This window comes from Balaenoptera physalus (assembly GCF_965194825.1).
Source record: "Balaenoptera physalus genome assembly, chromosome: 11".
NCBI classification, from domain to species: domain Eukaryota; kingdom Metazoa; phylum Chordata; class Mammalia; order Artiodactyla; family Balaenopteridae; genus Balaenoptera; species Balaenoptera physalus.
In genome coordinates this window covers 74680217-74696822 of record NC_138896.1, presented here as the reverse complement: position 1 = coordinate 74696822, position 16606 = coordinate 74680217, and the positions used below count along the sequence as shown (strand labels likewise).

The following is a 16606-nucleotide window of genomic DNA, read 5'->3' as shown; positions in this document are numbered from 1 at the left end:
CCCGAAGAAGCATGACATAACATTTAAAGAACAGCATAGCCCACCCTGCTACCTGGAGACACTGGTTTGTTTGTCAACAGAAGCTCAGAAGTTATGTCATATAGAAACATGTAAATGGAGCCCAGAAATAGGTACAGTTTTCCTTTACAATTAATTAGCAAATTTGAAAGATTATTATGAAAGGAAAATCACAAGTTCCCATATTAATTGCCATCATATGCAAAAAAACTGACCCTTAGGTATCTATTTGGAGGGAATGTGACCTTAAGATGACTTGGAATAGCATTTGATCCATTATCCAAAATATTAGCTAAAGGCCTGGCCCAGATGACAAAATGTAGAAACCCTTAGATTTGCTTACAACAGCATTGGATCTACCAATCCCGTGGCTATAAAGAGTTCCAAACAAAGCTTCAGAGGGTGTGCCCAGCAGTGTGTAGGGTGAGCGAACCCAGCAGTGTGTAGGGTGAGCGAACCTGGTGGCTTGGCCTAGAGTCTCCAGTAACACTCTTTGTGATGTGAGTGTTGCTTAGAGAATGGCCATAACTCCACAGAAGTGTTTGATCCAGACACACCCAGAGGAGGAAATGTTCGTGGGCGTGGGTGCTTCATTATGGAAGTGGTGGACTGTGTGTGAGTTGCTGTTGCAGCAAGTGTCAGTCATAAAATGGGTGTGCTCCTGTGGCAGGTGGAGTTGTCCTTAATTCTGTGCCCTCTCCCCTTGGCAAGAGTATCTGACTGAGCAGTGAGACTAAGCTGGAGTTAACTCCCAGGTGCGTGTGCTACTCAGCGGGAGTCATACCGAAGGCCAGTACCCTCTAGGTAACTGGTCTTTTGGTGGGTATTGGGAGGCAGATGTCTCCCTTTGCCCCTTTTTCAGATTCTAAATGCATTTGAAGGAAGCACAACACACCTGATGATAAGGAGACAGGGAAGAACCCCCTTAGTGTCTACACACACACGTCTGATCAGGCTTTGAGGAGAGGGAGATTCAGTGAGCTCCTCTGGTGACTCAGCCCGCATTCTCACCAGCTGCCCCCTGGCATGGCATTTGTAAACAGAGGACACATAGGGGGTTGGTTGCTGATTTGTTTGTGCTGCCCTGCAGAGATTGACACAGGCACCTCATGGAGGCCCACTGTGTTGTGAAATCTAAGGTGGGTGAGTGTCCTAGGGGGACAGGGGTTAATAATATGTTGCTGGAGCAGCAACTTACCCACCGCAACCTCTTCACTCACTCACAAATAATCACTAAGATCCTATTCTTATGATTCAAGTACCCTTCTGGGTTCTTGGAATATAAAAATCCCTGCTTTGTAAACAGAAAGCTTGTTTTCACTTAGTATTTTCTCTCTTACAAACATCTAATACTTCTTGGAAGTGGTATTTAGCAATTCTGAACCTTAGAATAGTGGGTTGGTTCTGCCTGGTTAAAATACCAACATTTTGAATCCAGAGAAACTATAGAATATGAAGTTAGCTCCTGTTGATCCTTCTGTGCAGCCAGCTGGACTTGTTTAAGGTTTAAGCAGTAGCTCACCAGGGTTTTGATTGTAGTTTGTTAGTTTTTAATGAACTGGGTCCCTTACCTATTGCTCTGTTTTATGAGACTAGGAAATGGATGGTCCTGAGATTAAAATAGCCCCAGATGCTAAATTTAAGACATCATGTTATTATCAACTAGGACCTATGAGACAGAACTTGCTTGTGTGACAGAAATTGCTTGTGAGGAGTCACCAAGGGAAGTTTATACAAAGTCCAAATATAGTAGGACCATGGAATCTTTCTCTTTCCCTTTGTCATTTTGCATTTGAAGTGATAGCACCAAGGCTCCTCTGTTTGCAGATGATCCCTTTTCAAAGTGCTGGTCTATCAAATGGCAATGGCCCCTCTCTGCCAACATTAGTGACTCCAGTTAGAACCAGAGGTGCTGGTGGCCTGTGAGAGGACAGCAAGAATGTGCCTCCAGCCTCCACAAAGGTCATTTAATGTGCGCTTGCACAAACCTCTGCCCTTATGTCCCTGCTGTCCTAACACATTGCATACAGCTGAGCCTGGTTGCAATGCCATTACTGCTGAAATTAAACACGGGCTTCAGTTGCAGGAAACTGTGTTGTCAAAAGAAAAATACCTTGAAAATATAGTTGTATTCTGACTGTAGCTTACCTAGGGAAATACTAGAATTTTATGCAGGGTTCAAATTATTACTAAGCCATGAATAATTAATGTACATCTGACAAATTGTCCTAGCTTTGTATTTAAAGTACCTAGAAAACAAAAGAACATGAATTTTCTATATGAATGCTACCTCCTGTTTTGGGTGCTTAGGGTTCCTATCCACAAAGACTCAGGGCAGAGATCATAGGCTTGCATTATAAATGGCCTTTCTTATCAGACAGTAGTTTTTCATTTTTCTCAACCCAGAGCCTCTAATTGTGCCTGTAATTCTGAATTATAGGTGTGATGAACCAAGGAGTGGCCCCTATGGTAGGGACTCCAGCAGCAGGTGGAAGTCCATATGGACAGCAGGTGAGCCTCCAAGTTGGATCTTCTAGGACTCAACAGAATTCAAGTTACCCTCTTTCTCAGAGCATGCGCTGAGTATTTTTTTTCCCTTACCATGTGTCTGTGCTCTTTCAGGTAGGTGTTTTGGGGCCTCCAGGGCAGCAGGCACCACCTCCATATCCTGGCCCACATCCACCCGGCCCCCCTGTCATACAGCAGCCAACAACACCCATGTTTGTGGCTCCCCCACCGAAGACTCAACGGCTTCTCCACTCAGAGGCCTACCTAAAATATATTGAAGGACTCAGTGCTGAGTCCAACAGCATTAGCAAGTGGGACCAGACCCTAGCAGGTAAGGAGAGTCCTTCTCAAGAAGCCTTTCGAAATCCATGCTTTATCAAAGTCCTCTCGCTGCTATGGACCTATTACATCATAGGATAAATATCCATTATTCTTATACAGGCATACCTTGTTTTATTGCACTTTGCTTCGTTACTCTTCTCAGATACTGCATTTTTTACAAATTGAAGGTTTGTGGCAATGTGTCAAGCAAGTCTATCGGCACCATTTTTACAATAGCATGTGCTCGCTTCGTGTTTCTGTGTCACATTTTGGTAATTTTCACAATATTTCAAACTTTTTCATTATTATTATATTTGTTTTGGTGATCTGTGATCAACAATCTTTGATGTTACCATTATAAAAAGATTACGACTTGCTGAGGGCTCAGATGATGGTTAATATTTTTTTTAGCAGTGTAGTCTTTTTTAATTAAGGTACATACATTGTTCTTTTAGACATGATGCTATATTGCATACATTAGACTACAGTATAGTGTAAACATAACCAAAAAATTCATGCAACTCACTTTATTGTGGTGATCTGGAACCAAACCTGAGGTATGCCTTAAATTGTATATTTAGTAGAAGGGTTTGGAGCTTCTTTGTATATTGACATTACACACTGAAAATGTTTTTTTGCTGAGTTTCAAAGCTTAGTTTTGTCATAAATATCTATGCCATCTTCTTAAGTATATTCTGAATTTTTTCAGTTATTTTTCAGGCATTTGGGCATAGCATAGGTGGATTTGGGTAAATTAAAAATTATTTCACCTCAATTTTTAAAAAAGAAAAATAATGGAAGACATGTTTCTGTGAACCTATCAAGTTTATTCATTTAGTTCAGCAGGCTCAGCATATTTTCAGTACTTACTAAAATAACTTGCCTAGTTTCTGGAAAGAAATTTGGAAGTTTCTGTTCATTTTTCATTTCTACGCCAGATTTGATCATTTGGTTCCTTTAAGAGTAGTAGGTGGTTTTCCCTTTCTTCACGCTTACCTTTTTAGGAATTTTTGTTAATATTGGAGTAACTATTAAATATTAACGATCATATCTTTTAGGTGTTCGTACAACTTTTATGTTCCCATTCTAGCAATTATGTTATCTTGTGCAGCTGTTTTGTGAAGTAATTGTTAGAAATTAGATAATTTCTAGGACTTCCCTGGTGGCACAGTGGTTAAGAATCCACCTGCCAATGCAGGGGACACGGGTTCGAGCGCTGATCTGGGAAGATCCCACATGCTGCAGTGCAGCTAAGCCCGTGCGCCACAACTACTGAGCCTGTGCTCCAGAGCCCGTGAGCCACAACTGCTGAGCCTGCGAGCCACAACTACTGAAGCCTGCGTGCCTAGAGCCCATGCTCCACAACAAGAGAAGCCACCGCAATGAGAAGCGCGCGCACCGCAACAAAGAGTAGCCCCCGCTCACCGCAACTAGAGAAAGCCCGCACACAGCAACGAAGACCCAATGCAGCCAAAAATAAATTAATTAATTAATTAATTAAAAAAAAAAAAAGACATGAGATAATTTCTAAACTGCAAAGTGTAAAACGAGACACCCTTGGCTAGGTAGTCTCATACCTAAGTAAAATAGTTTTCTAAAAACCAAGATGCCTAATAAAACAATATAAGAAATTTGCTTGGAAATATTCTGCAGAGTTAAAATTCATAATATTCAATAAATAATGTTTCATGTTTTAATAAATCTATCAGACCTTAGGACTGATACTTGTATTTCTCTGTCTGCACTTTAATTTTCAGCTCGAAGACGCGACGTCCATTTGTCAAAAGAACAGGAGAGCCGACTCCCCTCTCACTGGCTGAAAAGTAAAGGGGCCCACACCACCATGGCAGACGCCCTCTGGCGCCTTCGGGATCTGATGCTCCGAGACACCCTCAACATTCGCCAAGCATACAATCTAGAAAACCTTTAATCACATCAATTACGATTCTTTTATAGAAGTATAAAGAGTTTTGTGGAACAGTAGCCATTTTAGTTACTGGGGGTGGGGGGAGGAACAAAGGATGATAATTTTTATTGCATTTTATTGTACATCACAAGGCCATTTTTATATAAGGACACTTTTAATAAGCTATTTCAATTTGTTTTTGTTATATTAAGTTGACTTTATCAAATACACAAAGACTTTTTTTTGCATATGTTTCCTTCGTTTAAAACCAGTTTCATAATTGGTTGTATTTAGACTTGGAGTTTTATCTTTTTACTTGTTGCCATAGAGCTGAAACCATCAAAGGTTTTTTGTCTTGGCTTGGGGTTTTTGTTTCTTGTTTTTTTTGGTTGGTTTTTTGTTTTTGTTTTTTTAAAATAACAAACAAAATGAAAAAAAAACACACACACAAAAGAGTTTACAGATTAGTTTAAGTTGTCAATGAAATGTGAAGTTGGCCCTAGTTTACATCTTAGAGAGGGGAGTGTCCTTGTGTCTGTTTCACGTGCCTAAATATCTTAAGCCACTTTTGCAAGAACTGTTTCTTCCAGGTAGAGTGAAAGGTTGTTAGCTGGATTGTAGATGTTTGGCAGACACGGCACATTTGCTCTAGTAACTCAGAGATCTGAAGTCAGCACTGTGCACTCTTCTGCAGCTAATGCAGCTCCCGGACACCTGGAGGGAGAAAGCACTTTTTCTTGTGCTGAGTTAGACATCTATGGTGTCAGTTATTTTTGCAGAACATGTGCACAACCCTGAATTATATTTAGTCTTGGCAGGTAAGTTTAAGGGTACTTTTGATCTTTTTGTAATGAATTCACAATTTATGCCTATACATGTTAGGTGATTTAAAACTTTAAATCTCTTATATTGCAAATCATTGAAGTTCATCTTGAAGAAAGTATTGAGGTGTGCTGGAGGTGATTTATTTTTAAACATAACACCTAACCTAACTTAGGGAAGGGAGTGCATTAACCAGATATGGGCTGTGTCGGAAGCATAATTGTAAAAGGCTGGATTGCCTGCATATGCAAGTATGTTTTAGTATTCTTTATTTCCTCATCAGATCTGGCTTTTTTTTTTCTTTTTCTCCTAAGTTTCAGGGTTGTAATTCTCAACCAGAAATTTAAGACTTTATAAAATAATTTTAAAATTCAGCTTGTGCTTTTGAATTTCAGGAGAAGGAAATCATAATTTAAGAAAATGCTCACTAAAAAGACCATTACAGATCCCAAACACTTAGGTTTGATGACCCTGTCTCTCATATATGACTCTGGAAAAAAACATATGGAGGCAGTATATAATGCTTAGACAGGTGGAAAGCATCAAACATGGAACAGTATTTCACTCAGTGTTTTTGAAACCTGCTTTATTGTAACGAGGTGGTTGCCATTGTGGTGGAGCTTCCACTGCTGTTTGTAAATTGAGAGTGACTCTCAGAAGATACTTTTTTTCTTTTAATCTGGTATGAATCAATACCTGGATATTTACCATTCTTACTAAATCATGGGGAAGGAAGAGTTTAGAATGGAAAAAAGTCTCTTGTATCTAGATACTTTAATTACAGGAGGTCCTTATAACTTAAATGCCTATAAGTCAACCACTGGATCTCAATTTGCATCAAGTTATTTAAACAGTTCTGAATTTTAAAAAATGTTTTGCAGTAGTATATCGTATCTTATTGTTAAACTGAATCAGATAAAGAAATCTTCAGTTCTTGGTTATTTGGGCCATTGAATCATCATGGACTGTATAATACAATCAGATTATTTTATTTCTAGACATCCTTGAATTACACCAAAGAACCTGAAATTTAATTTTGGTTAAGTTATTTATTTATTTCATGCACCCATCTTATTTCCCTTTTTAAGGTCTGGAAGAGACTTCTTTGGGAAGACTCTAAAAACTCTTCACTGTGGTCTATGTGGGGCATTAGAAGCCAGAGCACTCCTCCTCCAGGCTCCTTCTCAGTGTCTGGAGGTGCTGTAGGAACCATAGATCCAGCCAGGGGCTTCCCTAAGGCAGTGCAGAGCCGGGCCAGGGGGCCATTAGGCAGGCCCTAATTAAAAAAGAAAAAAAGCTCTATGTATTTATTTTAGAATCATGTCTTTCTGTATATTAACTTGGAGAATGTCAATTAATATTTTAGGATATAAGATTTGAGGTCAGCCATCTTCCAAAAAAGAAAAGAAAAAGAAAAAAAAAAAAAAAGCCCTGACTTTAAAAGGTACATGTGAACTCTACATCTTGTTTTTCATGAGTTTTAGGAACTGTAGTGATATGGCTTAGAAAGTATAATGGCCTAAATGTTTTCAAAATGTAAGTTCATGTGGAAAAGAATTTTGTTTATGTGTGGAAAAAGACCTATAGGTTTAAAATAGTATGTCAGCCAACTGATTTAAAAGGCCTTGAATTGCTTTGTTTTTGAACCCACCCTTTTCTTCCTATGAGGAAGAATTAAGAGGGGACTCTTCTTTGTGTAAAATCTCCAAATTGGTGTTGTTGACTTTTGAACTTAAACATTTTCAGACTTGATTAAAACTTGGTTTATTCTAATTTCTGTATCGAAAGAGGTTTAAGTGATAACTAGTCTTATAATATGTATGTATCATATGTTTGTTCATCTAAAGCTTTTTAATCCAAATAAAAATGGAGTTTGCAAAGTGATTTGGATTAACCAGGTTTGGTTGTTCTGTTAAAGCTTGTGTCAGATGTTAGTTTCAAGTAGGTTTAATTCCTGCAGGCCTTGATTTTATGTTGACAGGGATATGGCTGCCAATTTAAAGGAAGAGAGCTCCTTGGGTAGAGGCAAAAGTCAGTGTCCAGACCCTGATCCAAGGCTTAGGCTGCATTAACACAGAAGCCGAATGTAGTCACACTGCAGCCTGACATGCCCATGCCAAGCCTCTCAGACTGGCAGTCAAGGATTCCTAACATGTCCTCAGCATGGGCAGAAATGCAGGTTGAAGTTCAAATTGCAGAGGGAGTTGTTACTGATGGTGGAAGGTAAGGCAAGCATGTCCTATATCATAAATCAGTGTAATCCATTTCAAATAGCTGTGTATGGCCAGAAGAGACAAGTGGCCCGGGTATGTTTTTATCATGCTTATAATCTCTTAAGACATGACCTCACTTTTAATAGAAGGTGTTGGTAAAATCAACCGTTTTCCTCTAATATCACTTTTTGAGCAAAGAACTGTTCCAGGTGCCTTTTACAGTCTTCCAGAGAATTGACATTTTTTCCATGAAGAGAATTTTGTAAAGACCGAAATAAATGGAAATACGCAGGTGCAATATCTGGTGAATACGACGGATGAATTAGAATTTCCCAGCAAGCTGTAACAGTTTTTTGCCTGGTCATCGAAATGTGCGGTCTTGCATTATCCTGATGGAAGATGATGCGTTTTCTGTTGACTAATTCTGGATGCTTTTCGTCGAGTGCTGCTTTCAGTTGGTCTAACTGGGAGCAGTAGTTACAACATCACTTTCTTTGGATGAAGACCGGCCTTTGGTTGGTTGGTGGTGGTTCATTTAGCTTGCCCCACGATCTTTTCCGTTCCACATTATTGTACAGTATCCACTTTTCATCGCCTCTCACAATTTGTTTTAAAAATAGAACGTTCTGGCTTCCCTGGTGGCGCAGTGGTTAAGAATCCGCCTGCCAATGCAGGGGACACGGGTTCGAGCCCTGGTCCGGGAAGATCCCACATGCCGCGGAGCAGCCAAGCCCGTGCGCCAGAACTACTCAGCCTGAGCTCTAGAGCCCACGTGCCACAACTACTGAAGCCCACATGCCTAGAGCCCGTGCTCTGCAACAAGAGAAGCCACTGCAATGAGAAGCCCGCACGCTGCAACTAGAGAAAGCCTGCGTGCAGCAACGAAGACCCAAAGCAGCCAAAAATAAATAAATAAATTTTTAAAAAAAATAGAACATTCTCGTTACGTCTAAGTAGAGAATTGCATGCGGAAATACAGTCAAGAAGGCTTTTTTCACTTAAATTATGGAACCCAAACATCAAAGCAATTAACATAACCAAGCGGTGATTTTCAATGCTTGATTTGGATATTTTTGAGTATGTCAGCTGTCTCACGCATGGTATAACGTTGATTGTTCTCAGTGTCTCGATTTGATCACTATCAACTTCAGTAGGTCTACCTGACCGTGGAGCGTTGTCCAGCGGGAAATCTCCAGCACAAAACTTCGCTAACCGCTTTTGACATGTTCGATCAGTCACAGCACCTTCTCCACACACTGCACAAATCTTTTTATGTGTTTCAGTTGCGTTTTTACTTTTCTTGAAATAATAAAGCATAGGGATTTCCCTGGTGGCGCAGTGGTTGGGAATCCACTTGCCAATGCAGGGGACACGGGTTCTATCCCTGCTCTGGGAAGATCCCACATGCCTCGGGGCAACTAAGCCCGTGCACCACAACTACTGAGCCTGTGCTCTAGAGCCCATGAGCCACAGCTACTGAAGTCCACGCACCTAGAGCCCGTGTTCTGCAACAAGAGAAGCCACTGCAAGGAGAAGCCCTCACATCGCAACAAAGAGTAGCCCCCGCTGTCCACAGAGAAAGCCCACGCGCAGCAACAAAGACCCAACGCAGCCAAAAATTTTAAAAATTTATGTAAAAAAGAAATAATAAAGCATAATACGTGGAAAATGTTGCTTCCATCTTCAATATTAAAATGGCTGCACAAAAATTCACCAATTTTGATTTTTTTTTTTAATGCATCCTGATATGAGACCTGTCATAATACAGTCTAACAAAATTGTTTCAAATGAAGTTAAAGACAACTAAGCGCTACTGGAGCCATCTTATGGGAAAAACCGAATGAACTTTTTGGTCAACCGAATACTTTCCGTATCCATTCAGATGATAAAATGAAGCTCCAAAGCCCACGTTCTTTGTCTAACACCCCAATGGAGGTAGACTTCTAGCAATAAATGCTAATTAGATTTTTGTCATTCTAAAGTATTGTGGTTTTTGAAATGCAAGTTATTAAATTGTTTGCCTTGTAGTTCACAGTAGGGGGCACTGCAGTTCTGTAAGCAGCATATGAGAGCATTGCTCTTTAAATTATTGAAGTTCCCTTAAATAATCCTAGTGTCTGATAAGTGGGATAGAGTCATATTCCTTAGTAGAACTGTTAAAAAATTGAGGCAAAGTTAAAAAGCTTGCACCTTGGTTAACAAAAATTAGTTCTGTAGCATCCAAATTAATATGCTTTGAAAGTATCTTCAATTTAATACAATTGCTTTGCTAGTCTGCTTGCCTTAAAGTCAGACATTGTTGTGTCATCTTCAAAGCTTCGTTGTCTTAAATAAATTGGCACTCCAATACATATATTTTAGAAAGATGAAGAAAACTCTAGGGAAGTTTAGCACAAATTTCAGACTAGAGATTCTCCCTGAGATGGAGGCAGCGGGATAGGCCAGGGAAGGAAACCACAGCAGACACAGAAGTTAGCTGATGGTTTTATTAGCATTTACAACTATTCTTTGTAAAAGGTATGTATGTTACATATGCTCTTTACATATGTACAAAATATTAAACTTCTAAAACGGGGGTTGGGGGAACAAATGGGAGTTAAGGCCACAATTTAAATTCACTATGCAGCAGTCTAGTCACTAAAAGTAACTATGAGGTTTAGGGTCACCAGGAATGCTTGAGGTAACAAAAGCGCACATGAGAACTACCTTCCTCTCCCTGGTGCTGTTGGTCATCACTGGTCTTCATACTCAAGCTACCTCTGAGCAGTGACTCATTAGTGCTTTAATGAGATCTGAGTAGTCAGTGGCTCCTTATTTATACTGGATTGGTTCTAACATAAATGGACTGACTTAAATTAGAAAAAAAAAATCCCTTTGAACAATTTATTTGTGGCAGAGATCATTAACTTGAGGATACCCTGTGGCCTTAAGCATCTGCTTCTTTATTCATGAGCAATAGTTAGAAACTATTTTGAAACTTAGTCTTCCTTAATATGTATATATTTTCTTGTTTGAAAAGATGTTGGATATGGTTATCCAAACATGGAAAGATGCCTTTGCTTTTTCTACCAACTGATCCAAACTTATTCTGGATCAGATTGGAAAATCTCTCCCTATAGATTGAGCCTCTGATTTAGCTCAAGTCTATGGTTGCTTTATGCTGTGAAGATTCACTTTCTTTGGGAAGGAGCAGTGTCTTTATCTTTAGCAGCTAGATGAAAGCAACATCTTCATCTCAGAGGGGAGTGAAACGTGTTGCTCCCCAGTCCTCATGGAGGTCCAGCCCTTGTATGTTAGTGGAGCCAAGCAAGGTAAGGGGTTGTCTGTGTTCACAAGAGCACTTAACATGAGTAACGTGTGGTCACATTCTAACAAAATGTTTACAAATTGGTAGCTAGCAGAAATGTAATCTTCATAATCATCCTCGTTTAAATGATCCTACAGTAGATAACTAACTTTTATTCATAGTAAGTCTGAATTCTGCAAAAAACTAAATAAGGTTATCCCTTGTTGCCTAAAACAAAGGACTTCACAAACAATTCAGGCTACACTGAAAAGCATCCTGATTTGATCCTTGAATTGTTTAAGAAATATTTCATGGACTAGATTCAATGGGTAGGTGTGTTTTAGTAGGAAATAATTTTCCCACAAGTGCTGTCCATCAGTGACTTGGGAAGTATTCAAGCAGAGACAGGAAAACTATAAAAATTCTTTGTAAAGGCAGTTCTATGTAAGAACAAGAGACCCGAAAAGTACATTTTTAAAGGAGTTGAAACCAGTAGTAAAGTTTCATATTCACTTTATTGACTGCTGAAGTTCAGTCTCTGATGCATCTTCCAGCCTTCTCTGATACTGCCTTTCTGAGGCTTTTCTACGGTAGACATCGTCTGTATCAAACAAAGATTTTATTTAGATTTTCAGGAGACTAAGGAATTAAAAATACATATCTGAGTAATTTAACCAATAGTCTAGATCTGTCACCTGAATCTCAACATTAAGGCTTAACTCAATACCAGAATAAACTTAAAACAAGATTTGATTTAAGTGAGGACTATGTTAAAGGAGCTCTCAATATCAATAGCAGGGTCAGAGTCAGTGTCTTCAAAGATAGTGTCATGTCCCAGCACAGCCCTTAGCAATTTCACTTCTCTCTGAAATCACCCTTCTTAACTGGCCCCGCAGAGGCACTTCTAGCCCTATAGCTCTCTGCTGCTCCCTCTGCCATACCCAGGAACTGAGGGCTGGGAGATGAGGGCAGTCTCCTTGTTCTCAGCTGCTGCTTTTCCAGACTACTGATTCTCCACCTTCTTCCTCTGGGGCCTATGCCATTTGCCACCATCTTCCCTGCACTGGCACCTGCTGTCCATCACTCCCCTTCAGTCTCTGAAAATGCTGGCATCTAGCTCAGGTTCCTTGACCCTGTCCTGTGCCATCTTCCCAGGCAACACCACCCCCAACAGAGATGAAGCACCAGCCCCCTTCATCTTCCTTACTTCTCAACTTCTGCCATCTGCTTGCAGTGTTCCTCTGAAGCAATGAGTTCATTCTGCTCTGACCACAACCTCTACTACCTTTCTAGCAGCCTTTCTGTCCTTAGACCTCCACTTCCTCAGGCCCTTGTTCTCTCTTCCTGCCCAGATCAGCTGAAATTCCCTCTCATCAATATCAACTTCTTGATACACCTTCAAAACCCAAACTACAGATTAATCCAACTTACTTCCTTTTCCATGCCTCACTCTGCTTGCTTTGCACTGTGGGCCCAACTGTTGCATCTAACTGGGTCCACTGTGATGCCTGGCAGTCCTGTTTCTTCAGCCACGGCCCTGACCCTACTTTACCCACCCCGAAATGGCCATGAACTCTTTCTTCGCACAGAAAAGTCATCAGTAAAGAACTCTTCCAGCTGACTTCCAAGGGCTACTCCTTACCCTGCTCTGGTCCCATCCTCTCCCACCTTCTCAAGGGCCAAGGTATCTTCAGCCTCTCTCCACCCTCTCTTTCCTGATCAGTATTTGCATATTTCAAGTCTCTCCTGGTAAGGGAGAGGGGGCTTACCTCCCATTCACTTAGTTGAACTTCCTGAACCTCCTGTCTTCTGTGATAACAAGCCCGTCTTGTTTCCCTTCTTGCCTCTCTGGTCACTCTCAGTCACCCTTAAAATGTTGGGGTTTAAACTCTGACTTTCATCACAATCAGCTTGTGAATGACCCACAAACCTAGATCTGAGGCCCAGATCTGCCTTCTGAGCTTCAGTTCTGTATAACCATCTCCCCCCTCAGCAGGTCCAAAATGGAGCCCAGGACTGTCCTGCCTGTGTTTCCCTGCCCCAGCTGCCCTACCAGAAGCCTCCACTCCTCATTTCCTGAGTCCACTCAATCACCAAGCCCTTGTCAGTACTACCTCTGGGGTGTCTCTCAACTCCACCCACTTCTTGCCATCTCACCCTAGTCCAGGCCACCATCTCAAACCTGGACAACCACACAGCCTAAGTGTTCCTGTCAATCCGCCCTCCACAAGAAAGCATTCTCCACATACGTTCACCAGCTGCTGCTTAAAACTCTTCAGTCCTTTGGGATACATTGTTGATTCTCCAGTCCCTTTGTGGCCCTGCCCAGGCACCTTTCTAACCACGTCATCCCTCACTCTGCTCACCTGCTTCAGTCCCTCAAACACAGTGGCATACTTTCACACCAAGGCCCCAAGGTTTGCTCTTACCACTGGCAGAAGACACTTTCAAGTCCATAAACGTTTCCCTCATCTGGCTGACACCTACTCAATCTTCGGATCCTACCTGACATGGTAACTCCTCCCGAAAGCCTTCCCTGCACCACCTAGTCCAATTCAGGTGCCCCACCCAGGACTCCCATGCTCCCCCAACTTTCCCCCCACAGCAGTGATCACACTTAATAGTAACTGTATGATCTATCTCTCCCATTAGTGCTCTTCTGGTGTGGGGGCCCTCTGCCTTATATCCTCTCATCAGTGCTCATTAAATATGAAGGAATGGGTGAACACAGAAGGATTAAATATCTTTAGAAAGCACTTTTTTTTTTTTTAAATGAGGATTGGCGATTCACAAGTGATTGTGTTTCTGGAGAGGGAGAAAGCAGAAAGGGCCTAGGGGTTAGGGAAGTCTTCCTGGAAGAGGAACTAGCCTGTCCAGGCTAGTGCTCAGCAAAGCAATGCCAGACACACTTTTTGTAGTGCTGGGCATTGGTACCAATGACTCTGGCCAGTAAAGACAGTAGTATTTAGCTAAGCCGGGCCAACCAGTTCCCTCTAGGGTTTGGACTGGCCAGTTAGGAGCTTCCTGTCCAAGCGGAACCCCCGCTTCTAGGTGCTGTGAGAAGTCTATTCCTTAGGCCCGAACAGTGTCACCGGCATGGCCGAAGGGCAGGCTTGAAAGGAGGGCGTCCTGAGTGGAGTCACGTGCCCTCCTCTCAAAGTGCAGGGAAGGTCTCAAGATTGGATACCAATGTGCCTTTGTCGCCCCGCTTACAGGAGAGCCCAGGCGGATCTCCACCGCCCAGCGAAGGGAACCGCACTCGCCCTTCTGACCAGGGTAAAAGCAGCTCAGCGCTGAGCGGAATGAGAGGTCTACAAGCTGAGAATAGCCCCCAGGAAAACGGCTCCCTCGCCGCCTGCCGCCTGCCTGAAATGAAACAGAGGCTGCTGCACCCCCACTTACAGAAGGTCTCCTGGCCCACGCGCACTTTAATCATGATCCATTCCATCGTTCCTCCCAGGACAAAAAAGAAGGGCAGGAACCTGTAGACGCCGAGTCGCTGCTTCCCGGGCACCCGCTGCAGAACCCGCCTCACCTGGGCCCTGGAAAACATGCCGGACCGCTGTCGTGGAGAAGGGTACGGCGGAACGAAGAGCGACGGGTGCTGTCCCAGCCCCTGAACTGGAGCTCCCGGATGAAGCCGAAGCCGTCCTGCCCGTCCTTGCTGAGTCCGGCGGCCAAGTGGCCGTGCGATCCCGATCCTGGGCCACCTCCAAGGAGGTGAGGAGCGGAACCGGTAAAGAGCAGCGATGAGGTCGGGACCCAGAATGTGGAGCGGCTCCACCAATCTGAGTGCGGCGGGCTGCGTGGGTCCGCCAATCAGAACGCGGCGGAGTGCGCGTGCTCTGTGAGGCCTAGACCAGCTGGCGCAGACTTCTCTGCTCCAGAGGCAGGGCGGGCCAAGGGGCGGGGCCTCCCACGTGGCGTCGGTCCGGCCCCGCCTCCCGGCCTCCCCTGTGCAAGCTGGTATTCAGAGTTGGCGGCCGCGCCCCCTACTCTGCCACCGCCATCTTTTTTCTTAAAGTCCTAGTAGAAGTGATGACCCTCTATGATGGACTACTAAACGGGTAGTGCACCATGCTCTAAAATGCAATTACCCAACGCCTTTCATTTATTTCGAGATCGAGACTGATGCCTAGGCTTCTAAAAATAACAGGATTTGAGGTGCATTGTTGAAAGCTAACTTTATCATTATCACAAGAAAAGTCTAAGTAAGCATCTGAGACAAACAACCATAAAAGTAAGAAAAGCTATCCTGTATGGGGCACTTTCCGTTATTCCCGGACTATTAGACCATCTAAGAAAGTCAAATGAAAACTTAGAACCAATAAGAGAGTTTGGTAATGTGGACACAAAATATACAAAAAGAGAGAAGAGAGATCAAGCAGCGCCTCTGAAAAGGGTAGTAGGGTCCGCCGCTGAGCTGCCAGGCCCAAGCTGCTGCCTGGATAACCTGCCTTCTCCCGGGGCCAACCCCACCCAACCACGCACACACAGCTGGCTTGGCGCTCACTCTGGCTTCTCTTGGTGGCTCTGCAGGCTGGACACCACAGAGCACCCATCTCCCGCCCAGACGAGGCTTACATATGGCCAAGCCCCCAGCGCACACTTAGCCCACTGGGGCCCTGGGAGTGGGGAGGGCAGCCGCCCTCCCACGGGCCCATCTATGGCCTCCATCCTGCGCCAGCACTTGGCCCAGGGGCTGGCACACTGTAGGTCCTCAGCCAAGGTGCAGTGAATATTGGAATGTACACCCTTAGACCCGGCGAGGACACCGCGGGGAGCATCCCACGGAAACAGTGTCTAGCTAGCCAGCTCTCCACCGACAAGGCCCACGGGTGCAGGGTCGGCCGGCTCAAGGTCCAGGGCACATGCGCATGTGGACCCAGAAAACGGATCTGTGTGGAATACACGCGGGTGGAGAGTGGTTCCCAGCAGGAAAGAGGAATTTCGTTGGAAATCCTGGTGATATTGCTAGAAGAGCTAGAGAGTCCTGCGTGGGGAAGCGAGGAATGGAGAGGTTCGGTGCGGCCATTTGCTGAGGTAGGAACCAGGCAAGCACAGTGGCCCCTGGCCCACCGCCTCGCTCCAAGTTAACAGAGATCATCCGTGTAAGGCACAGAGAGGGAGCGACGTCTGCTTCAGCGGACGTCGGCTGCGCTGCGGGTCCCGAGGTCTCACCCAGCGTGGGGCTGGCAGCGGGGAGCGCGCAGGAAGGACTCTTTATCCGCCAGAGACGTGAGTGAAACGGACCGGTCTCTGGTCCGCGAGCAGAGCCGTCAGGGGAGAGGGGCGGGGAACAGGACCCCCGCTGCAGGACTGAGGGAAGGGGCAGAGGATCTGAGGTCAGGAGGACAGGAGGTGGGGGAAGGGGCGGGAGGACCCGGGAGCAGAGGGGGAGACAGAGGGCCGGGGGGCCGGGGTGGACCCGCCGCGCTCTGGCCCTCTCCCCTCCGAGCCCTGGCCGTCCGGAGCCTCGCGGGGACGGCCTTTCTTAGGCCCTCCAGCCTCCCTAGGGGAGGAAAGAAGGAG

General features: G+C 44.0%; 2 protein-coding genes across 28 annotated transcripts in view; one reads left to right on the top strand and one right to left on the bottom strand.

Moving 5' to 3' along the window:
• Positions 1-7459, top strand: part of PBRM1 (polybromo 1) — a 107566-nt gene extending 100107 nt beyond the window's left edge. For all 27 annotated transcript variants that reach the window (XM_082414431.1, XM_082414413.1, XM_082414412.1 and 24 more), the window contains 3 exons: positions 2459-2529; positions 2641-2857; positions 4605-7459. In XM_082414431.1, coding sequence (XP_082270557.1) covers positions 2459-2529; positions 2641-2857; positions 4605-4777 — 461 coding nt within the window. In that variant the 3' untranslated portion in view covers positions 4778-7459. The remainder of the gene's footprint in view (positions 1-2458; positions 2530-2640; positions 2858-4604) is intronic.
• Positions 7460-11570: 4111 nt separating this feature from the next.
• On the bottom strand, positions 11571-14879 carry UQCC5 (ubiquinol-cytochrome c reductase complex assembly factor 5). The gene is made up of 2 exons (XM_082414564.1): positions 14477-14879; positions 11571-11675 (listed from the first exon to the last, which is right to left on the bottom strand). Exons 1-2 carry the CDS (start codon positions 14625-14627, stop codon positions 11584-11586), a joined length of 243 nt encoding a protein of 80 aa, XP_082270690.1. The 5' UTR covers positions 14628-14879; the 3' UTR covers positions 11571-11583.
• Positions 14880-16606: the final 1727 nt, after the last annotated feature.

What these genes read in the sequence shown, in the direction of transcription:
- UQCC5 (XM_082414564.1), bottom strand. Translation starts at nt 14,627, where the DNA reads ATGTTTTCCAGGGCCCAGGTGAGGCGGGTTCTGCAGCGGGTGCCCGGG. An exon ending in CGTGGGCCAGGAGACCTTCT is followed by an intron (nt 11,676 to 14,476) that starts GTAAGTGGGGGT and finishes TGTTTGATACAG; the next exon opens with ACGATGTCTACCGTAGAAAA.